This window comes from Argiope bruennichi, chromosome 3, assembly GCF_947563725.1.
Source record: "Argiope bruennichi chromosome 3, qqArgBrue1.1, whole genome shotgun sequence".
In the NCBI taxonomy this organism is placed as follows: domain Eukaryota; kingdom Metazoa; phylum Arthropoda; class Arachnida; order Araneae; family Araneidae; genus Argiope; species Argiope bruennichi.
The window spans coordinates 52,876,933-52,902,107 of NC_079153.1; the positions used below are offsets into that span (position 1 = coordinate 52,876,933).

At 27.9% G+C, this 25,175-nt stretch overlaps 1 protein-coding gene across 2 annotated transcripts in view; it reads left to right on the forward strand.

The window, feature by feature from the left end:
* Nucleotides 1–25,175, forward strand: part of LOC129963640 (potassium voltage-gated channel subfamily B member 1-like) — a 58,248-nt gene that overhangs the window by 26,207 nt on the left and 6,866 nt on the right. For both annotated transcript variants that reach the window (XM_056078129.1, XM_056078130.1), the window contains exons 4-5: nucleotides 8,540–8,815; nucleotides 10,163–10,817. In XM_056078129.1, coding sequence (XP_055934104.1) covers nucleotides 8,540–8,815; nucleotides 10,163–10,817 — 931 coding nt within the window. The remainder of the gene's footprint in view (nucleotides 1–8,539; nucleotides 8,816–10,162; nucleotides 10,818–25,175) is intronic.

The window sequence follows — 25,175 nt, forward strand, 5'->3', positions numbered from 1 at the left end:
GGGAAGAATTTCGCAAACAGAACTTGGTGCCAACAGTAAAACATGGTGGAGGAGGAGTTATGGTATGGGGGTGTATGTCGTCCGCTGGAGTTGGTAATCTTGTTTTTATTGACAGTATAATGGATCAGTACAAGTATATTGACATTTTAAAGCAAAATTTGAAATCTTCAGCATGAAAATTGAACCTTCATAACTATTTTAAATTCTACCAGGACAGTGACCCCAAGCACACTGCTTTGAACGTTAGACTCTGGCTGCTGTATAACTGTTCTGAAATAATAAAAACACCACCACAATCTCCAGATTTAAATCCCATAGAGAATATTTGGCAAGAATTGAAATCAAGAATTGGCAAATACACCATTTCTTCAAAACAACAATTAAAATCGGTGCTTCAAGAAGAATGGGGTAAAATCACTCCAGAAATCACAAAAAAATTCGTCGAATCCATCCCAAGAAGATTAAATCCTGTTTTAAAAGTAAAAGGAAATAAACAAAATATTAAAATCTTTTAAAAAGTAAAATTTTTGGATAAATATTTGATGGAAAAGTAAGTGTCCATCACTTATGTGAGTCATTTTTTTGCTCCGTTCTAAACAATTGTATTTTTATTAAATTAATATTTTGACAAAATGTATGTAATGTAATAATTGTTACTAACTTTAAATATGAAACACACCCAAAAAATTTTTGTACATGTTTATTTATTTATTTTATTACAGTTTCCTTTTGTAAAGCACAAGTGTCCCATCACTTTTGTGAGATACTATAAATGTATCTTTCCACAATTTACAAAAGTGTGATTTATGCTTAGAATTTTCATCAAGTCACACATTAGTATTTTCTTATAAAATTATATTTAATAATGAATATTTTCTTTACTAAAGTTTCTTTTGGGACCATAAACATTCTTTCAAAAAGAAGGGATGTGCTGTCAGTCTCGGGGGAAAGTCCAATGCCCCGAGGATGAACTGGGTCGCTAAAGATTCGCTTTCTAAAATTTGGTTCGCAGTATTTTAAAGTTCGGAAAAGCCATGGTTTAATATAAATATAATAACTTCGTTGTGTAATTGAATACAAATTTTGGAACATTTCCTATTGATTGATTAGGTGTAAAATTCGGTACATGTCTATAATTTTAATTTCAAAACGAGGCATAAAATTTCATTTTTCAGTTTATTATCATTCGAATTATTATTTTCATATATACGTGAAGAGACCGTTTTTCCGTTGATAGATTTAGTTAAGAAAATTTAAAAAAAACTGTGTCTACATGCTCTTGAATAAATAGACAGTCAATAAATCAATTGATTCTATCTAAAATTTGATACAAATTTATAATTCCAGGGGATAAAGCTACGTACGTTATGTTCAATCTTACTAGCGCTTTGCTTTTTTGAGATCATATTCTTCAAGATTTTCTGTTGACTGGTTTCGCTTGAAAGCATATAAAAATCTGCAATTTCGGCATAAAAACCTTATATCAGATTTCATCCTTCTATCTTAATTACATTTTGAGTTTTCGTGTTCGCAGTCAGTTATAATTACAAAAATATGGTTTCCGGACTTAAGAGATCTAAAATTGAAGATTCATCAAAAGCTCGTGGTTTAATTCACAATTACTGTATTTTTAGTTTTTATATTTTGCATATGATAAAGTAAAAAGAATTGATGAGGAATTTTTTATTCAATTTTTTTTTTTTTTTTTTTCAAATTTAAAGGTGAAGGAGAAAACTTTCAAAGATGTTCTCATCCAAAGGTTGGCAGATATTTTTTCCCCAAATTCCATTTTTAGAACTATATTTCCCAAAACAGTATTTTCGACGTTGCAAAGCCACCATTTTAACCATGAAATATATATTTCTAAAAACTGAATCTTTAAAAAAAAAAATAGATAAACGATTTTATTTTTGCTATACTTTTACTAATAAAATGATTATTAGCGATTCAACTATTCATTTTAAATGTTAAAATAGTGTGATTATAATTATATAATTACTATTATTAAAATATTATTCTTAGAGAAAACGATTTGTGTCAATAATAAAATGAAATTATACATTTCATAAAAGCAGAATAATACTAACTTTCTTCAGCTACTAGCCGTTCGCATTCATAAGAAAAATATCTGACATCTGAAAATATCTGACCAACAGGCTCAAGTAAGGATATCGAGGTTTTATTCCGCATGAAAACACAAATATATGGTAGCAAAATGCAGCCGAAGCATAGACAGGAACAATGCCTGCTGTAAACAGTAGCACAAAAGCAGCAGATCACTATTGAACAATTGCAATCTCTCTCTCTCTTTCTCTGTCTGTCTGTCTGTCTGTCTTTCCGAATACTACATCTTTCTTACCATGGAAGTAACTATAGGGAATTAATTATATACATAACATTATAATTTAGTTATGTCGATTAATTTTGATGGATTGATAATAGATGACATGAAATATAAATGCTATTTTAAACTATGTTTGCGCAATAAGCTTGAAGCATTTTGATTGATTAACTGTACATGCAAAATGGTGAATAAAACTGAGTGAAAACTGGCGAAATTGCTTTAATTGTTGGGCCGGGGACTCAATGTTTGCCAAGGTTTTATTTTGCAAACATTTCATATCTCTCAAAAATGGAATGCAGAAGGGAGACAGGCCATAGTTCATAACATATTTAGGTTTCAGATGATATAAAACAGGACCTTTATCGGTACAATGATTGAGCTGAAATACAATCATAATTACTTTCCCACATAGGGAATGTACAGTGAAGTAATTTTTTTTTTGGGGGGGGGATTTTACCTCGCAAATGGAAGGCAGGCGCGCGCGACTATACTCTGTTTCACCCTAACTTGGCAGTATTGTAAAAGGTAGAAAATGTGACGCTCCGCTTTGGGAAAGAGTTCCCCATCAATTCTGACTTTAAAATAGTTAAAATGCGCAGAAATTTATCAAATAATATTATAAATTACAGAAATCCTTTTTTATCAATATGTATTTAAAATTATTCTCAAGTTAGAAGTGCTTATATGTTAAGTATTTTGTAAATAAAGCGAACGAATAAAACTAAAAGATTGACATAATGAATCCCACTTTGGCTAGAACCGGTCTTCAAGGTCAATATTTGGCGCGCTTTTCTTTTACGTCTTCGCCAACTCAACTTCATTCAGTTCGCAACCATTATCATCTTTCGTACTTTTTTATTCTCGCTTTTTTAGCAGCTGATATTTTTGATACTATTAATCGCATTAGTAGTTATTAGTTTTGTTTAGTGAATATTTATTCGATTCGTCATTTCTATTAACTTCTAAAATGTTTGAAAAAGAGAAAGTGTTTTCACCGACTACGCTGTGCACACCTTCAAGAAGAGTGAAACCAACAAAAAGTGCAACATGTAAAAACATATTAAATGTTTATTCTCGACTCCGAGAAAACCCTTAAGATTCTATCAATCAAATCGTTGATAAAGTTTCGCATCTTACAGATGTTTCGCAATGAACAGTTTTCCTTTTGAAAAAAGAAATAAAGGCATCCTTTAAGTACCCCTGGAAAGAAGCGACCAGGCTCAGTAGATAAACATTCAGGTCTTGTAAAATATGATGATTTTACATTATTCTGTATTTGACGAAAAATCCATGCATTTTTTTCGCAGAAATGAGATTCCAACATTAGATAAAGTTTTAAAAGATGTGAACGATGATACAGATATCTTTTCGAAAAACATTAGCCGAACTACGTTTTACAGAATATTGAAAAATATATTGTTTTCTTTTGAGAAACGGTGAAACGAAAGGAAATAACTTTAATGATTTATTAAAATAATGTGTCAATAATATTGAAAAAAAATAATGAAAATAAGGAAACAATTAATTCTCCGATAAAGTGATAATATGATAAAGTAAATAAATATTTACTATTTGGCGAAAAATTTGCGAGATAAAGTTTCGCCAGCGATCTGCATTTCTAGTAACATTGTACTTTAAAGTAACCCTGTTCCCCTGACGGCGACTGCGATTCGGCATGCCTAGAATATACACTACTGCCAAATTAGGGTGAAACAGAGTATAGTGGCCATAAACTTTTATGTCATTTAAAAATTAGCAAAATCGAACCAGTAGCTGGAGCTGATGGACTGGTTCTTTGTTTTCCTGGTTATTTTAAATATATGGATATAATTTTCAGTGAGCTTTGTAATGCTGCATTTCTCGATTAAAATATATCAAGCTCGATGAATATGACGTTATTTACAATTTCAAACAGGGTCACAATTTTTTTCATGTTTATTTGTAAAATTATAGTGATACGAAAATCATCAATAATCTGATTGCAAAAATTTTCAATTGATGGTAGTGCCATGTAAACTGTTTCAAGTATCAAAAACAACCTTCTCTTGCCATTTAAGATTTCTTATTCCAAAGCATATATGTTATATATTGAAAGTAGATTTCTATCTCATAAAGTAATGATCTAGAATTAAATGAGAATAATGCGATGTATGAACATTTTTCATAACATACTATTAGAAATTTTTACTTTATACGAAGTATAATTTTCACTTCTTATTCGAATTTACAAAGAGAAAATATATAATCAAAAGAATTGATAGTCTGTATTTTTTCATACATGTAAATTCGTTAGCTCAAAAACGTAATGACTTAAAGAAATGAAATTCGGTATGAGATCTTGTGACTACAGTTGTAGTTCTGTGATAGATTTTGGTTTCATTCGGTCGATAAAAAGATATCCGAAATGTAGTTCGACAATTTTTACTGTACTATGAAACACACAATTTTCATTTGTTTGACTCTGAAAATGAAAATCTGAGCACTTGCGACTCTTATGACCTTACCCAAGGTCCACAATTTTATTCGTGGGAGAGAAACAATAAATCTTTTATTAGGAGAGTGTGCAAGAAAGATTTGTGGAGACTATTATTGCTGGTTTCTCATTTCAGTTTAATATTTTATTTACTTTATGTATATTTTTTACTTAATAAAAGCCTTACTTATGCATTTAAAAAGTTACAATCGTTCCTGGAACTACAAATTATCAATCATTTCTGTAATCCAAAATATGGAAATATAATAATATCTTGATCTCGATTCGTCTGCTTTTAGATTATCTTCTAAAATTTACTCGTAATTGTAGCAATGATAATGTGCTCACAAAAATGTATTTAATATCTCGCTATTCGTATTGTGTAAATGTGAGATGGAAACAATAAAAGATTATTGCAAAATATCTTTTTAAACTTTGTTGTAATTATTTTAAATATTTTAAACTTTAAAAAAAAACTAGAGAAAAAAGTGCATGTAATCAAATTGGTATGAATGTAAAGCAGTTTTTTTTTTAATTTTGTTTTAATTGTAAAGTGGTGTAACTGGGATTTTTGTGCAATAATATGTTTTGAAGTTAAAGCTGGAAGAAACCAAAAAAAATCGGTTAATTTTTAATACAAAATATAATTAAAGTTTTGAAAACATTCTTTCTAGTAAGCATCTACTGTTCAAAAAATAATTACTTGTCAGATTTTATAGCTATGGGTCTAACAATCTGCTTTGGTGAGTATTTTGAACATACACGTCGCATGACATAATTTATTGTTTATTCTCGCATTCGGAAACCTTCCGGGTATGCATCAAGAGGCGTTTCTTTCGTCAAAAAAAGGAATGAGATGAAAGATAAAAGAAAATGTTTACATGTAGCAATAGGGTAAGCCTAGATTATTCGCAGAATTAGAAGGTGTAAGAACAGCTCTTTTTTACATATCACCCCTTAGCGAAGTACAATCTTCGAAAAGTGCTAGTCTCCGGATCCTGAAATGAACAAATGCCGCTCTATAAGCATTGTCATGTTAAAAAATATTTATGAAAACGCATATGCACCAAAGTACTGCTTTTAAGGGAAGATTTTCATTTATTTTGGGTTTATGTCGTTGCAATACAGCGTTAAACTTATTGAAAAAAGCGTGAAAAATAGTCAATCGACAATGCTAAATCTATCAGTAAAATATTAATACAAAAATTTCTAAGGAGCAAAATTGTTTAAATATAATAAATAAAATTCAAAAACGTAAGAAAGGAAGGATCGACCAACCCTTTGCGGTTAGTACAATTTGATTTTTAAAAAATCTGTTAGAACAATCCAGCAAATTTATTTCATGGAGCAAAAAATAAATAAAAAATTATTATTATGTTTTATATATTGAAAAAAAAAGTATTTAATTTAATCTTAAAAACATATATTTAAGAAAAAAATGCTGACGAAATAAAAAGCTTATAGAATAGAAATTGAATAATAGATTTATAATAAAGAATCAAAATCAACTTTGAGGTATTTAAATGTTTCAAACTTGATTTAGCTATAAAATATAAATATTTAATCTAGTGATTTTTATAACATAATTCTATAATGACTTTTCAATTTTTAATTCTTAAATGTATGATGAAAGCACAATTAATACCTTTAATGCCAACTATGGCAATGCAATTTCATCAAAATAGTGTTTAAAAATGTTGAACTTTTGTTTCGCATTTAAATATTTCAAATTTCTTCTTCACTTTCCTGTAATGAAATCCTTAATTAAATTAGTTCTTAGAAGCTGTTCTTCCTGTTGTTTATGACTAACTTAACAAAAACTCTGTAGTATAAACTTAAATACCTTAACCTTCATTTAGAATTTTCCACAATTTTGGATAATTGATCGATGTTGGCTGGGTGGAGGGCCCTGCCATTAATTTAAAGTTTTAATGGCATTCAGGAATTGCTCTCTTCTTTATCTTCGTATTTTCTTGGGTCAAATCTAAATTGGAGGAAGAATAATAAATATTTAATTTTTTTTCTTTTCTTTTTACAGTATAAATCTGACAGGTCATGAAGAAATTTATAAGATTTAATTTCCAATAAGCAGATATTTAACAGAATAATAATATTCTTATTTAAAAATGCACTTTGATGTCATCTTGGATTTAAAATAAATATAAGTTCTTGAAGAACCAAAATTTATTTCAAAACCAAGATTGAACAATTCAAATTAATTTCACTGGTATGTATTCTGCTCTATTATTAATTTTTTTGATTTGATTAATTCTTCTTGATGATCTTGGAAAATCCAAGATTATCGCAGTTTTACAAAAGAAATTAGTAAAGAAGATACATAGAACTACATATTTAATGGTAATAATGGTAAAAATTTGATACATTTATGAATTAAAATTTCAAATATGAATAGTTGCTGAAAGCATGCTTTAACATAGAGTGGGATTGATTCTAGAATAATAATTATTATTAATTACAATTAATTCATAACAGTATAGATTAATGCACTTCACATAAACATTAGCTTTTTTTTTTTTTATGGCATGATGACTAACATGATAATTTCACAGTTTTTTTAAAATACAAAATGAGCATAGAATTGCAGGTGGAGCAGTATTTTTAAGTTATTTGTATTTAGAATAATGATAGAAATTAAAGAAAAAAAGAATATTAAAATGAAGAAAAAAATGACATTAATATAAATAATCTGGAATCCTTTCTCAACATTATACCAATTCAAAATAATTTCTGTTAAAATGTCAATAAATAAATTAATTCATAACAAAAAAAAGTAATATTTTTTATTGTATTGCATTTAAAATGACAAAGTATTTATTGTATGAATCAGTGGCTGCTCGTGTCATAAATTAGTAGTGCTACAAAAAATATTTATCAAGAAATTGCAATTTTTTAAAAGTTACTTTGCCCCTAAGTAGTGTAATAAGATGCAATAAATTACCTGAATTGTTCATTGGCTTTACATGTAATAATTGATATTCAATAATAATGATTATTTATTGATAATGAGTGAATGATGAAATGAAAAATTTCCATCTGAATAATATACTAGATTCGTGCACCTTTTCTAGAACAGCAACTGCTAGCTAAAGGAAAATGAATATTCATAAAAATAAGATGTGTTTCAGTTTCAGTCGAGACAGCAGGAATCGATGCTTAAACTCATAAACACCCTATAAAAAAAGAAGGGGAGAGATGAGCTTTAAGAGTGAAAAAAAAAATTATTAGACCCTGCTCTAAGCTGGGTCTATTTCTCTCTTCAGATTTCATTTCTTTAAATTCAATGAGAGAAAGGGTTGTATTGATCTTCAAATCAATCAACCCTTGCAATTGTGTGCATAGTGGGCTTTCATGGGCTACAGAACAGATATTCTCAAGCGGTTTCTCTTACTTGCTGGTTCAATTTCCGTTTAATTTTACGTTTCTATTGTTTTTATCCATTTTCAATAATTATCAAATCCTCAGAGTCTGAAAGTAAAGAAATTTTGGTTTAAAAAAAAAAGGAAACTTATCTTTTAAGAAATAATTTCAGGAGTTGCTGCAATTCCGATAGACGAACCGCCACTGGTTTAAACCCAAGTAATTGGAAATAATCTTGTTAATAAGGAAATAATGAAATTAATTTTGTTTAGAAGAAAAAGAATCTGTATAAAACTGTGGACACTTTATACATATTAGTTCTAATATTAACATTTTATTTTTAGATTGATACCACCAGTATAGGGGATGACTCTGCACGTATTCACACAGGTGCAGGATGTTACAAAAACTTTGATCACTCCTTGGATGGAAGTATGGGAAATGTTCAAAGAAAAAACTCTCAGGCCCAATCCTTACCCTTGGGAGTTATGATAACTAATCCTAATAATCTCGTCGATGTACAGAGCCAACCAAATGAAAGCAGATTATCAAATGCCAATTTGAATCATTTGAATAATTCGAATATACCACCGAGCTATCAAGAAGGATTTGTCTCATCGGTTTGGAACTGTATTTTCTTACTCTCTTTAAATGTTACATGTGCTATTATTACTTATATTTAAAAAGATGTATATTATTTTTATTTATTTTAAATAAACAAGGATTTACTGAATAGTAAGAAATTAAATGTAAAAAAATTACAGCATTTTTTGTGTGTAATTCTTATTTTACAGATGTTAATTATTATATATTTCTATTAATCTTAATAATACTAGAAAATTTTAATAAAATAATAAGGATCTTTAAAATAAATTAAATGTAAACAATATAAATTATATAGTAAAAGGGGCTGTTATTTCTAGTGAAATGACTTTCTTTCTATTGTTGTAGAATTTAAAATTGTTTAACAAGCCAATTTATGAGCAATACAATTATATGCTGTTGATATGAACACAGTAATATTTAATACAAAAATAACACTTTAAGCATGCAGTGACTTGCTATTCTACATACTTTTCAAAATTAGAAAATTGATGAGTTGTGAAATTTCTATGCAATTTTGTATTTTTTTTTTTTTTTTTTTTTTTTTTCAGAATGCAGATATGAATTTTAGATCTACATATCAGAAAATTAGAAAATTTATTTTTCATTATTAAATAAATTAATTTTTCTGTATTCTAAGCAGAATTTCATATCTATTTTAGAATTCAGATATAAAAATATCATTTATATGAACAGTTTAGTTTATATAAATGATATTATATTAATAATGTAAGAAACCATGTGATTCATAGTGTAATAAAAATAAATAGTAACAATCCTTATTATTTATTTCAAACTCTTTTCCTATTGAGCTTTGATTGCATGAAGTGAATATTGTTGAAATAAAAATAACTATTCCAGAATAAAATTCAGTTACTTTTAATAAACTAGAATTATATTTACAAATATTTTCATAAATAATTTAATGCCATCATTATCATCATACTTTCCACTTTCAGAGATCATCTCATTGGATGAACACATTTGACTCGATCTATGTCTACCGACATCTATAATACACACCCGTCATTAATATAACTGATTTTATTTTGTAAACGAAGATAGAAAAGGCATAATAAAATAGCACAGTTGATTTTAAAAATCTCAACTGATAACTGAACTCTAAACTGTTGAAATTGCCAAACTTGGCAACTTATTAAGAAAAACAATTAACTGCATGAATTTTATTGTATCTTCTTCTAGAATGCTTGCATGCTTTAATTTATAAAATTTACAAATTAGTGACATTTTGTCAAACTTTTTGATTCAAAATTTTACAAATTTTATTAAATAATTTTAATTAATGCCCTCTCCTCTTTTGTACGTTTACTTTTTACTTTATGAATATTCCTTTTCTTTTCTAGGATGTAAAAGACTTTATTTATCAAGAACCTTCAACTAATTGCGATCTGATGAGTAATATAGAGCTTAAAACTATTAACAAATGGGATGTTAATAGTATGGAAAGTTATGATACATATGCAACTTGCAATTCGCAGCCCAGTGCCTCCCTTGCTGATTTGTCTGCTGAAGATCCCTTCTCTTCAAGACCTCCTCCTACTCCACCCACCCAAAATATAAACTCCAGCAACTTATACATAAATCCTATGGAAGAAACCACCCAAACTACTCGAGAAGCATCTGGTGAAAGCAATACTGTTCAACATTTTTATTTCCCACAACACTCTCCAATTGGTAAAACATACAGCTCATCCTCAACAGATAGTGGCAGCTGCTATGAAGAACCATCTGGAAGAACACCAGAAGGCTATTCTTCACTTCCTACATCGCCTGACCCCAGGCAAGAGAGTTATTCTTTAACACCTGCTCTTACTACCAAAAAACCATGGTACTTTCAAGTTCGAAAACCTAAAACTCGCTTTGACACACCTGATGCATCACAGTATAGCTTGCAGTCATCTTTGGACTCTGTGACAAGCAATACTAGCTCAAGGCAGGGCAGTGGTACTTCTTTAGGAAAATCTAAATTTGGTCTCAAACCATCTTTTTCTTTTCGAGGTAAGTCATAATTGATTTAAAATAAAGTAATGAAATTATTTGTTACTTAGCATAATTGTTTGTTTGTTATAAGCAATAAATTTCTTAATTGGAAACCAATTAAATTTTCTCTTTCTTCTTTCTATTATAATTTATTTCTTTGTTTTTTTTTATTTATTTTAGGAAACAAAGTATGCCATAGAATTTATTAATTTTCACCCCTTTTTTCAAATTGAAATCTCATGTTCCTTTTCTAAAGAACTTTATTATTTAAAGTTTTGTTATAAATTTTGACTTTCAAAGCAAGCAACCAGATAAAAATATTTTTTACTTTTTTGACCAATTTTTTGTGTAACAATTGCACTAGCAGCTAACTCTAATAAGCTGATAAAAATGATTTGTTCAGTTCTGTATTCAGGGAAAATCTTTGCTTAAATAATTTTTTATCTGTTTAAGATCAGTTGAGTTTCATATATTTCTTTTATTAATTATATTAAAATGCTGAAAAATTATGAATAATTTTACATACTATAAAAATTAAAATAAATTTTCAATTGTTTTTCTATAAATTTTTATTATTTTAATCTTTGAATCTTATGTGTATTAAATTTTTCTCTTTAATGTTATTGTCTTAAATTTTATCTTAGCTTTGCTTATGCTTATTTTATCTTGTATTCAGTTTGATTCTTGTATCATTGGGTATAACCCAACAACTATTTTTTAGCAAGAATAGTAGAACGAAATGTGTGGGTGGAGGGACAATTATATTAGTTGCATTCACCCCTTGCATCCTTTTCTATGAATTGTAGATTATAATTTTTTCATCTGTTTATATTCATGAGCATGATAATCAATTGTAGTAATCATGTAGTAAGATCAATTAATGCACTTCATATTTAATTACATGATTCTATATCATTTCAATCAAACAAAATGTATCACCAATTGTTAATTCAAATAACAATTTTTACCATGAAAGAAATGTATGATACTGATATGAAGAGATTTATAAAATAAATTATCAGTCTAAAAAGAAGAAGGAGAAGAAAGTAATTCAAAATCATTCATTGATCATTTTTAATGAAATCTTCACATACCTGTCAAAATGGAACAGATGATTTTAAAGGAAATAGTATGCAAATTAATGATTATTTTTATAACAAACAAAAGAAGATTACTAATTTTCTCTGCTTTAAAAAAATAATGCATGGCAGAAATATTTGCACATACTTGTATTGATCAAAGTAGTTCTAATTAGAAACTCATACTACAGTAGTGTTCTTAAATCACTACTATGGTGGATAATATTTGCAACAAAATTAAATTTAAAAAGCATAAATAATGCAGTCCAAAGTACGATGACATAAACATTTAATATTTACATTTAAAACATTTAAATATAACGATCGAAGATTAACAGAAGTAACACTAATGCATATATCAAATCTCTTGAACAAAAGTAAATCAACAAAACAGAGTTGAGTTGTCACACAACTTCTAAGTTCAATAATAAAATATTTTAAGTTGCACATGAGTTTATTTTTGCTTCTTTGTTGAACCACAACAGCACTTTCTTAATAATTAATAGTAACTTTTTTATTTTTGCATTAAATGCAAACAAAAGAATATATTTTGGAAGAATATGTAAAATTATTAGTAAAGTTGTAAACATTTCTTATAATTCAAATATTGATATTAATATAAAAATAATGCGTAAAATAATGGAATTAAATATATGTTCTTAACAATGTGATTATGTTGCTGAAATAAATATTAACTTACTGATCAATTGAAATAATTTAAATTGGCCATTTCTTTTGTCCTTTCTAACATACAAGCATAGATAGATAGATGATAGATACAATTAATAAATTTTGTTCGTTAATATTATCGAAGAAATTAAGAACACAGTGTCAAAGATTATTGAAGAATAAATATTTCCAAAGAATTTTAATTAATTAAAAATTGAACATTTTCAATTAATTAAAATTTTTCAACGTTAACTCAAAAATAAAAATATTTTCAAACATTACTGAAAATTGTTTCACAGATATTTATTTGCGAGTTAGATATAAGTGAAATAATTGCATTTGAAAAAAATCGCACCACACAATTTTGTTGATCATACAAATTAACATTATTTTTTTAGACATTTACTGCTTTTTTCAATACATAGCAAGTACTTTACTTTTTAAAAGTCATCATTACTAATTTTTTTACCTTGCTAAAAATCCTGTCATTACTACCAGCATTGCTGTGAACAAGGATTTGGGAAGAGTGTATTTTCGGCTGGTTTTGCAGTTTTCCATTTATATCCATTTTGTTCCATAACTTTTCACTATATCACTGTAACTCCTTAGTTTTCATCAAATTTCTGTAGATTTTGAAGAGTATGTATTAGTAATTCAGCCAAAATTAATGTTTACTAGGAAATGCTGAAATACATGAAATGCATAAACTAAGTGATAAACATAAATTTGAACATACATGATTATTTTGTTATATTTTGAATTCAGTTTTTATATTGTTGTTTTCAAAATGTTACCTTCAATTTCATAACCACTTCTTAAATAAAATTAATGATCACTTACAATATTTTTTTTATTTAAGTTGTGTTTTCTACCTTATCTTGTTCCTCTCATAGGAATAAAAAGCTTTTCATGGATGAAAATTATAATTATCAGAGTGCTTTAAATTATGTTCCAAATTTATTTAAAATAATTCTAGAAATTGATTTTTTTTTTTTTTTTGCATTGAATTGTATTTAAAAGCAGTTGTTATTCTATAAGAATTTATTTATTTCAGAGATGTACGTAGTATTGAAACTACATTTCACAAATGAAATTGCAAAACCAACAAGAAACAAATTCAAGTTATTAGAAAGTCACTTTTCTCATATTCTGAATAGTTGTGTTTGCATGTGTGTAGTTAGGCTTCAGAGGTTTTTTGTGTGATCTTGCTATGATTTAATTGATTGTCTATTCTCGTGAAAAAGTGCAAAATGTATCTGTTGTGTTGTTGTTAGAAGATTTCATGATAGTTATGATTTGGTAAAAGCATTTTCAATGATATTTTTCATCTGTAATTAAACCAAAGGAAGCAATATATATTTTATTATTCTATTGATTTTAGAGTTGGAAACGGATTTATAAAAGGCATCAGCTTTTAAACTGTTTTATAAATTTTAAAATAAACACACAATTTTTAATATCTTTAATGAATAAACATATATGATTTAAATAATGTCTTAATTCCAATGTGTATCATTTATTTTTCAAAGCAAGTGCATGAGGGAGTATCAACTATAACCCAAGAGTTAAATGTCAAGATATCTAGAATTAAATAGTATTAGTCTATTGATTTTAGAGTTGGAAACGGATTTATAAAAGGCATCAGCTTTTAAAATGTTTTATAAATTTTAAAATAAACACACAATTTTTAATATCTTTAATGAATAAACATATATGATTTAAATAATGTCTTAATTCCAATGTGTATCATTTATTTTTCAAAGCAAGTGCATGAGGGAGTATCAACTATAACCCAAGAGTTAAATGTCAAGATATCTAGAATTAAATAGTTTCCTGATTACTGCTTTTGAATAAATGTCATTTCATTCTGATTCCTTGAGGTGATATTAACTTTAACCCTTGTTTGATAATTCAAATTTTATTTTTTAACCAAACATGTATAATGTTTAACTGAATTTTTTTATAATATAAAAATTTCTATCATGTATAAAGTGTTGACTTCACTACTGCAAGGTTTTAAACACATTCAAATTTTTCATCATAAAGTTTTGTTTGTTTTGCTGTTAGAATTAAAAAACACTTCTACTAATATCAATTTGTCTTTCACTTTAATTTTTCTTACGACCAAATTGTTTTATCATTAATTTTTCAATTTTATTTTTTCATCATTGGATTAGATTTGGTACATAATATCACCAAGAAAGGAGGATGACTTTTTAAATTAATTAAAATAACTTAATTTATTTAATGAATAAAGATTTTTCCCCCTGTCATTAACTGATATCTATTGCTTGCTATCAGAGATATCTCTTGCTGTTCTTTTGAATACCATAAAAAGAAGTAGCCATATTATGAAGATATCAGCATGATTTAAATGGCATTTTTAAAACATTCATTGTTACAACTCAAACCTGATATTCGAACCACTTGTCTAATTAGATAACTCTTTCTTTGCTATCTCTTAACTATAGTGAGAAGGGGGTGGAGGGTCTTTAGTTAGATAGATGGTTCTGTATAATTAGATGATAGATGTAACGCACTGGTGAAAAATATGGCAGTGAATGTGTTAAGCACTGCATAAAGGATATAAAGAGTTAAAAGCATTTCTGCTGTATGTTCAAAAATATATTTTCTAAACTTAATTTGGAAATATAAAATATCTATTAAAATTCCTGTATTATGGGAATCTGATAGCAAAATGCCTTTTTAATGTTTCCTAATAAAGTACTAATCGTATATTTTCAAATACAATCGAACATCGCTTAGCGAGCGATGTTTCGCATAACGAGTGTCCAGGTGACGCCGTGACGTCACCTGGACACTCGTTACACACAAGTTACCTGGACACTCGTTACTGGACAAGCGCTAATACAGACTGACGATGGCGTGTCAGTCTGTATTAGCGCTTGTTTAAAGAATAAATCCTTACATCTATATGGATAAAGTTTTAGCCGGATAGGTTTTTTTTTTTTTTTTTTTTTTTTTTTGAACGCGATGCCTCGAGTTTGACCAAATACCCGGATGTGGAGATTTAATCGACCTGATTCTGTCTGAGCAAGATTTTACAGCTAAAGATGGATACCAGCGGTATCGATAAGGTAGTAGAAGAACATGGCTAGAACCAAAAGGGAGATTTAGCGTGACCCCCGAGAGATAAGGCCTGCTGGCTGTTGTAATGAGTTATCACTGTTGGTCGGACGCTCCGAGGAGGACGGAGATTAACATAACGCATAACTTGCGTTATGCTTGCATAGCATTAACAATTGTCCACAATTTTTGTCAATTCTCTAAATTATCAAATAATTGCATAGATACTAATTAAAACAATATTACTTTGTATTAAAAAAATGACATTTAAATAATTACAATCGCGGTTTGAGAATTTCCGATATTGAACATCACAATTTCATGACAACTTTTATTATTAAAAACACATTAACCGAATTATTAAATAGGTGCATAATAATTGCTAATTTACGAATTATTTAATATCTGTTTGTGTAAAATAGATGTTTACATTAAATTTTCTTTGAAATGGAAACTTTTTAGTTCTCAGGAATTTTATTTTTTTTAAAAGTAAGCTAATCAATAGTAAAAGATTTAAAATAAAAAATAAAAATTGCTGTGAACAAAAAATTTGATTAGTAACATAATGAGATTATTCATTCGGGTTTTTTTTTATGCTCTATATAAATATTAGATTTAAACATTTTTACTAGAAATGTTTGTTTTAAAAAAATATAGCAAATCTATGAGCTGTACTTAATAACATATTTAAGTTAATAAATATGAATGAATTAAGAAATTATAAAATATGAACTACATGAAGACACACATTAGTAAACATTTATTTATTTCAACATAATAGCAAGAAGAAAAAAACAATACAATTATTCAGAACTCGTACATATACAAAATAGAAATATTATTAAAATATGATTAATAAACAATTATTTTTATGTACTATATAAAAAATAAATACAATTATCTCTTGGGGGTCACGGATTTAGTCAGGACAAGAATCTCATCAGAGTAACAACCAATAAGGGAGATGCTGAAAGCATGGGAAATTATTGCTTCATGTGTTGAATCATCACCCTATAAGGCAATAAAACTACAAAACTCATTTAACAATAATGCTGTGACTAATTTCTCCAAATTTTGAAGTGTAGACAAAAACGAATATCTTTAAACAATTTTCTTGTAACAAAACGCACACGTTATAAATAATAAATTGCATTATTATAAGTTTGTTTGAATATATTTTTCCTCGAAACGCAATGCTGGGGATATGAGGACGAAAATATTACCAAGCAGGCAAAATGGATGGAATATTTTTTCTATCGAACTGCTATAAAATAAAATACCAGCCGTCAATGGCAAGAGTTTTAACTCTGGTAACTCTATCTGAAGCTGGCATTTTTCTACCTAAGAAACTATCAATCCATAAGTAAACAATGTGCAAAAACACCTATATAATTTTTCTGAATCTATATAATAATAAAATATAAAATATACATTGTATTTAGAGAGCGCTAATGCTGCTGCAACTAAAACACAAATGAACTTAACCAAATTAGAAATAAATATTAAGTTAATAGTCAAAGAATCAAAAGGATTAACTGAATCCGGCCCGAAGACTTTTTCAAGGGTCACCCTCAGGCAAGGATTCAAACCAGGGATTTTTTCTGTGAGGGGTCTGACTTTTCGTCCAACAAATTGACCCCTCGTGACCCGAAAATCCCAGAAAATTGAGGTTTTAGAGATAAATTAGTATCACAAGATTAAAACAAGTAAAAACACTAGCAAAAAACAAACCAAATAAGACCACAGCAAATCAAACCACAAGATACATGAAAAAAAAAGTAATATAAACACAAGGCAAATTACTTACAAAATGAAAGTACAAATCTGAAGAAAACTACTTGAGGTTAAAACGTGCTATTGTAGATGTATTTCGTTGAACTAAACTAAGATTTAATTTTTCCACGTTTACAGCTATATCCGCCTCCCACGTTTCGTCATAATGTATCGTCATCAAACTTGAAGCGCCATCTATTGAATTAAAACTCAAAGCTAACAAACCAGAGGAAGTCAGAAATTAAACAGACCCTCTCTTATCAAAACTTCTATATTGCAAAAGTTTTTGGGAAATTCGTTAATAGTTAAATTTTTAATGAGATTGTTTGTTGCTAAGATATAAGAGCTTTTATTATTGCAAATTTTTTTAATTCTGTTAAATTGTGAAAATATCAAATTTTTTAAAATTTTAGAGTTTAAATTAGAATGGTAGTTACTAAGTTTAATTATTTTAAAGTTAAATTCATCCCTTTTATCATAAATACCTATCAAAGTTTTTCCATTGTCAATTTCTATATTTAAATCTAAATAATTAGCTTTAAGTTGATTTTCGTTTGTTTGAGTTAAAACTAATTCTTTTGGGTAACAATTAATAATATCATTAGGATTATCCACATTTAACAAAATTAAGTCATCAATATATCTCCAGCCTATTATTAAGTTAAGTTTAATTATTTCTTTTTCATAATAATGTAGGAAAATATTGGCTAACGCACTTGAAAAAGCTGTTCCCATTGGAATTCCTTTTTCTTGTTTATAAAACTTTATTCCGTTAAAAACATAGTTTTCTTTAATATTAAATTTACATAACTCTAACCAATTAGTTTTTGTAATAATATCTCTATTTAAATATTCTTCATATATATTAGTACAGACATCTATTAACTTTTCATGGGAAAACATTTCTTTAAATACTTAAAAATTGTCCTAAACAAAATTAAAGAGGAAGATAATTTTATTATCAATAGTAACAAAGATATTTTGGACTTTCTAAAGGATAACAATTTTAATAAGCTTAATACTTATGATTTTGAAAATTTATACACTAATCTACCTCATGAAAAGTTAATAGATGTCTGTACTAATATATATGAAGAATATTTAAATAGAGATATTATTACAAAAACTAATTGGTTAGAGTTATGTAAATTTAATATTAAAGAAAACTATGTTTTTAACGGAATAAAGTTTTATAAACAAGAAAAAGGAATTCCAATGGGAACAGCTTTTTCAAGTGCGTTAGCCAATATTTTCCTACATTATTATGAAAAAGAAATAATTAAACTTAACTTAATAATAGGCTGGAGATATATTGATGACTTAATTTTGTTAAATGTGGATAATCCTAATGATATTATTAATTGTTACCCAAAAGAATTAGTTTTAACTCAAACAAACGAAAATCAACTTAAAGCTAATTATTTAGATTTAAATATAGAAATTGACAATGGAAAAACTTTGATAGGTATTTATGATAAAAGGGATGAATTTAACTTTAAAATAATTAAACTTAGTAACTACCATTCTAATTTAAACTCTAAAATTTTAAAAAATTTGATATTTTCACAATTTAACAGAATTAAAAAAATTTGCAATAATAAAAGCTCTTATATCTTAGCAACAAACAATCTCATTAAAAATTTAACTATTAACGAATTTCCCAAAAACTTTTGCAATATAGAAGTTTTGATAAGAGAGGGTCTGTTTAATTTCTGACTTCCTCTGGTTTGTTAGCTTTGAGTTTTAATTCAATAGATGGCGCTTCAAGTTTGATGACGATACATTATGACGAAACGTGGGAGGCGGATATAGCTGTAAACGTGGAAAAATTAAATCTTAGTTTAGTTCAACGAAATACATCTACAATAGCACGTTTTAACCTCAAGTAGTTTTCTTCAGATTTGTACTTTCATTTTGTAAGTAATTTGCCTTGTGTTTATATTACTTTTTTTTCATGTATCTTGTGGTTTGATTTGCTGTGGTCTTATTTGGTTTGTTTTTTGCTAGTGTTTTTACTTGTTTTAATCTTGTGATACTAATTTATCTCTAAAACCTCAATTTTCTGGGATTTTCGGGTCACGAGGGGTCAATTTGTTGGACGAAAAGTCAGACCCCTCACAGAAAAAATCCCTGGTTTGAATCCTTGCCTGAGGGTGACCCTTGAAAAAGTCTTCGGGCCGGATTCAGTTAATCCTTTTGATTCTTTGACTATTAACTTAATATTTATTTCTAATTTGGTTAAGTTCATTTGTGTTTTAGTTGCAGCAGCATTAGCGCTCTCTAAATACAATGTATATTTTATATTTTATTATTATATAGATTCAGAAAAATTATATAGGTGTTTTTGCACATTGTTTACTTATGGATTGATAGTTTCTTATTCTTGCATCTAGTTGGAATTAAGCTGCATTTGCGCTTTTCCACTAAATGCATCCTTTAATAATAAAAAATCCCCCCTTTTTTGGATTTGATTCGAAATTTCCGGATTGTTGAGGCAAGGAGAGTTTTTTTTCTTTTAGGTACCATTAAATAAATTATGCAAAGGTCAATAAAAGAATTTCTCATAGCGCATGGCCCGTCGCGCGCTTTACCAAGGGGCACTGTGGATAGCTTTGTGCTTGGAGCATCCATGGACAAAAAGTTACTTGCACAATTGTTTCGTTTAAAAAAATTTAAAAATACTAAAAAATATCGAATTTGTAATAACAAAAAATGTAAGACTTGTCCACTTGCTAATAAAGAACAAATTAATAACGAAATTTCAAATCTAGAATTGTTCTGTAAAAATAAAAATCTTATTTATTTATTAAATTGCAAAGAATGTAATTTGAATTACATAGGACAAACCAGTACTGAACTAAATAAACGAGTAAATGGCCACAGATCTGCCATTAAAAACTTTAGTAAAAATGAGTCTTTTGATTATGAGCTACTACACTTCCAATGTCATAATTTTGATAACATTAATATTTACATTCTGGAAGATAATATTATTGATTTAAATAAAAGATTAGACTTGGAAAATATTTATATATGTAATTTAAAAACTTTGTTTCCTTATGGACTCAATAGTAAATTAAATGGAGAAGGTTACGGGGATTTGGATAACATTTGTATTTATAACAAACTTAACATCTTTAAAGACTTTCTAGATAATGAAAACAAAAGTAAAAGATTTAAGAGAGGAAAAGGTAGAGGCGGCAATTTTGATATAGTAACTGAGGATTTTCAAAATTTGTGTAATTTGGAACATAATAATGAAAATATTCTTAAAATTAAGAAATATCTATTTGGCTTTAGAAAAAATAAAATTAGATGGTTTATTAATAACAAATTTGAAGATTTAAAGTTTGAAAATTCATTCACTAAATACATAATTCTAGATCTTATCAAATTCAAGCTTAATATAGGAAAAAACGATTTACTATTTAAAACTAAAAGTAATTTAAATAAAGAATACTGTGTAGTGAGATTTTTGGATATTTGCTTCGAAAACCTAAAGTTACCTAAAGTTATGCACAACAATAAAGAATTTTTTCCTTTAAAGGATAATGCAATAGCTTCAATAGCATTTAGTTATTCAGCAACTTTAAGAAAAAGAATCTGTAACTATAATTACTATAGCAAAAATTTAAATAAGATAGACAAGACAGACTGTAATTGTAATAAAGATATTTATAAAGATTATATAGATGCTGATAAAGGACATATTATAACAGGGAATTTAAAAATTATAGATTCTAACTCTTTAAGAGATTTGATGGAAAGGGGCACGAAATTTAGATTAAGAGAAAAAGTTAACATTAAAAAAATCTTAATTTCTATCGGACAAGATTTGGATATTTTTATTTCCAAATTATCTAGGAAATACCATTGGCCTCCAGAAGGTTTCAGAGAATGGAAAGTAAGGATTTTAGAAGACATTAAAACAGAATTTAATGCAGACAACGTTAGAACTAAAGAACGAGGAATTTATTTCAACAAAACTTTGAAAAAAGAAATAAAAAATTTAAAAGAGAGGTTTGTTATTACAGTAATAGATAAATCGGCAAATAATTTCGGTTTAATTTGTAAATATTATTATAAAGAACTTCTAACTAAGGAATATAACTCTAATTCAACTTACAAATTAATTAACACCGGGAAAAAAGAATTGGATAAAAGGATGCTAGCTTTCGCTAAAAAAATTAAAATAAAAACTTGCTCTTTAAACTACCCTTACCTCTTCCCAACAATAAAATTTCATAAAAAACCAATAAATTTTAGATTCGTAACTTGTAGCACTAGCAGTTACAATTACTATATGGGAAAACATTTCTTTAAATACTTAAAAATTGTCCTAAACAAAATTAAAGAGGAAGATAATTTTATTATCAATAGTAACAAAGATATTTTGGACTTTCTAAAGGATAACAATTTTAATAAGCTTAATACTTATGATTTTGAAAATTTATACACTAATCTACCTCATGAAAAGTTAATAGATGTCTGTACTAATATATATGAAGAATATTTAAATAGAGATATTATTACAAAAACTAATTGGTTAGAGTTATGTAAATTTAATATTAAAGAAAACTATGTTTTTAACGGAATAAAGTTTTATAAACAAGAAAAAGGAATTCCAATGGGAACAGCTTTTTCAAGTGCGTTAGCCAATATTTTCCTACATTATTATGAAAAAGAAATAATTAAACTTAACTTAATAATAGGCTGGAGATATATTGATGACTTAATTTTGTTAAATGTGGATAATCCTAATGATATTATTAATTGTTACCCAAAAGAATTAGTTTTAACTCAAACAAACGAAAATCAACTTAAAGCTAATTATTTAGATTTAAATATAGAAATTGACAATGGAAAAACTTTGATAGGTATTTATGATAAAAGGGATGAATTTAACTTTAAAATAATTAAACTTAGTAACTACCATTCTAATTTAAACTCTAAAATTTTAAAAAATTTTGATATTTTCACAATTTAACAGAATTAAAAAAATTTGCAATAATAAAAGCTCTTATATCTTAGCAACAAACAATCTCATTAAAAATTTAACTATTAACGAATTTCCCAAAAACTTTTGCAATATAGAAGTTTTGATAAGAGAGGGTCTGTTTAATTTCTGACTTCCTCTGGTTTGTTAGCTTTGAGTTTTAATTCAATAGATGGCGCTTCAAGTTTGATGACGATACATTATGACGAAACGTGGGAGGCGGATATAGCTGTAAACGTGGAAAAATTAAATCTTAGTTTAGTTCAACGAAATACATCTACAATAGCACGTTTTAACCTCAAGTAGTTTTCTTCAGATTTGTACTTTCATTTTGTAAGTAATTTGCCTTGTGTTTATATTACTTTTTTTTTCATGTATCTTGTGGTTTGATTTGCTGTGGTCTTATTTGGTTTGTTTTTTGCTAGTGTTTTTACTTGTTTTAATCTTGTGATACTAATTTATCTCTAAAACCTCAATTTTCTGGGATTTTCGGGTCACGAGGGGTCAATTTGTTGGACGAAAAGTCAGACCCCTCACAGAAAAAATCCCTGGTTTGAATCCTTGCCTGAGGGTGACCCTTGAAAAAGTCTTCGGGCCGGATTCAGTTAATCCTTTTGATTCTTTGACTATTAACTTAATATTTATTTCTAATTTGGTTAATTTTTCTACCTATTCATTTACTGTCTGTTATAATTATGTTATTGTTATTTTCTTTGTCATTTTATTTTTTGCTTGTAAGATGGTGAAGAAGAGAATTTCTTATATGGGAAAATTTCAACTACAGGTGATCACATTTGCAAAAAATTGTAATAGCATGGCTGCTTAGCATTTCTCGATAAATTTTCGGTTCGACGTAACAAACCGCTAATTTAAAAAAAAAAAAAAAAAAAAAAAAAAAAAAATTATTTTTATAAAAAAGAATAATGCATTTCATTAAAATAAATATCTTAAATTTAAGAAATAAAAAATGCCCAATGTCTCTTTTTTTTGTGAAATTATTGGATTTATTTATAAATGATCACCCTGGTTTAACTGCAGAAAAGTTCCAAAAATTATCGGTTTATACACGAAAATATACGGGAAGATGTTATTATGTAAAATAGGTAAAAATTGCTTACTTTGCGTCATTGAACTAATTAGAAAAAAATAAGCAGCACACATTAGTCGAAATATTTGGAATACCAATGAAAGTCGGGCACAAGGGTTTATAGATGCTCCAAGGGCCAGTTTTATCGGGACACGACATTACATCTTTATAAATAAAAGTACAATATATCATCTTACAAAATTACATTAATTTCTATACAACATTTGAGAAGATCATGCTTAGTTAATTTGTTAATATTATTCCAATTATATAAACGTATTCCCTTCCTTGTGATAAATTTTATCTCTTTCAAGAAATAAAGGTATTTTTGGTTATGAGGAAACTATATTACTGCCATATATTAAGACTTAAAATATCCTACTTTGATTCTAATTGAAGGTTGTGAAATGTACACAAATCGTATGATAATAATTAAAAGTACATTACTGGTCAAAGGTATTGTAAGTTTGAGAAATTTTACGTTTTTTCAGAATAAGTCCCCTTAAAGTAATATATATATATTTTTTTCATTTAAAGTGATATTTTCTAATATAAATATGGTGGAGAAGTTTCAAGCTATTGCGTCATCCATTGTGAAGTAATCGTCTGCAACGATTAGGTCATCCCGGTAGTTTATTATAAAATCGCTCCGACTGCGAATAATTTTATTTCGTTTATTGCACTGCCGAAGTGCGTTCACTGTGCATTATTTTTCAATTTAAACTGATCATTTCTTTTTAAAATGTATGAATTAACTCGTGAGAAGCACCAAGCTGTTATTTTAATGCATCAAAAAAACATTTCCAATGTTAGGATTGTTCATCGGTGCGACTGCAGTGAGTCGACTGTTTCAGGCCTCATAAAAGGATTCAAAACCGAGGAACCGTAGATAAAAAGCCTAGAAGTGGTCATCCGAAGTTATCTTCTAAACGTGCTGATGCTACATTGACACGATTATGCCATAAAAATAGATTTGCAAGTTCTGCTACACTTGCAAGAGAATGGAACGAGTCCACGTCTGTCATTGCGAATCCCAGAAGAGTTCGCAAGAGGCTCTGTGTAGCTGGTTACAAGGCACAAGTGCCTAGAAAATAACCAGTACTGACGAAAGCAATGCGGAAAAAACGATTGGAGTGGGCCAAGGGGCACAAAAATAGGAGTATTTCGGAATGGAGACAGGTTATATTTAGCGACTAAATTCGCTTTGCTTTAATGTCTGACAAGCCTGGCCACGTTTGTAGTGAAGCAAATGCCAGAATACCTGGTTCGTACTTCAAAACACACAGAATGCGTAATGGTGTGGGGTGTGTGTCATATCAAACAACTGGACGATTTCATTTTGTACAGGGAACCATAAATAGTGAAAATTATGTTGGTGTGCTGAAGGATCAATTGCTTCGTAATGCTTGTGACATGTTCCCAAGGCAGAAGTGGATATTTCAGTAAGATCTAGCACTCTGCCATTCATCGAAAAATATAAGACAAACTTTACAATTAATTTTAAATTTCATTTCAGTTCTGACCTTTATATCGAAACATTCGTTATTTTAGGTTAAAGCTGCATTTGCAAAGCATGGTATTAATGTTCTCACATGACCAGAAAACTGGTCAGATTTTAACTGGCCATTGAGAATTTATGGAGTATAGTGGGGAAGAAAATAATTGAAAATCATCCCAGAACAAAA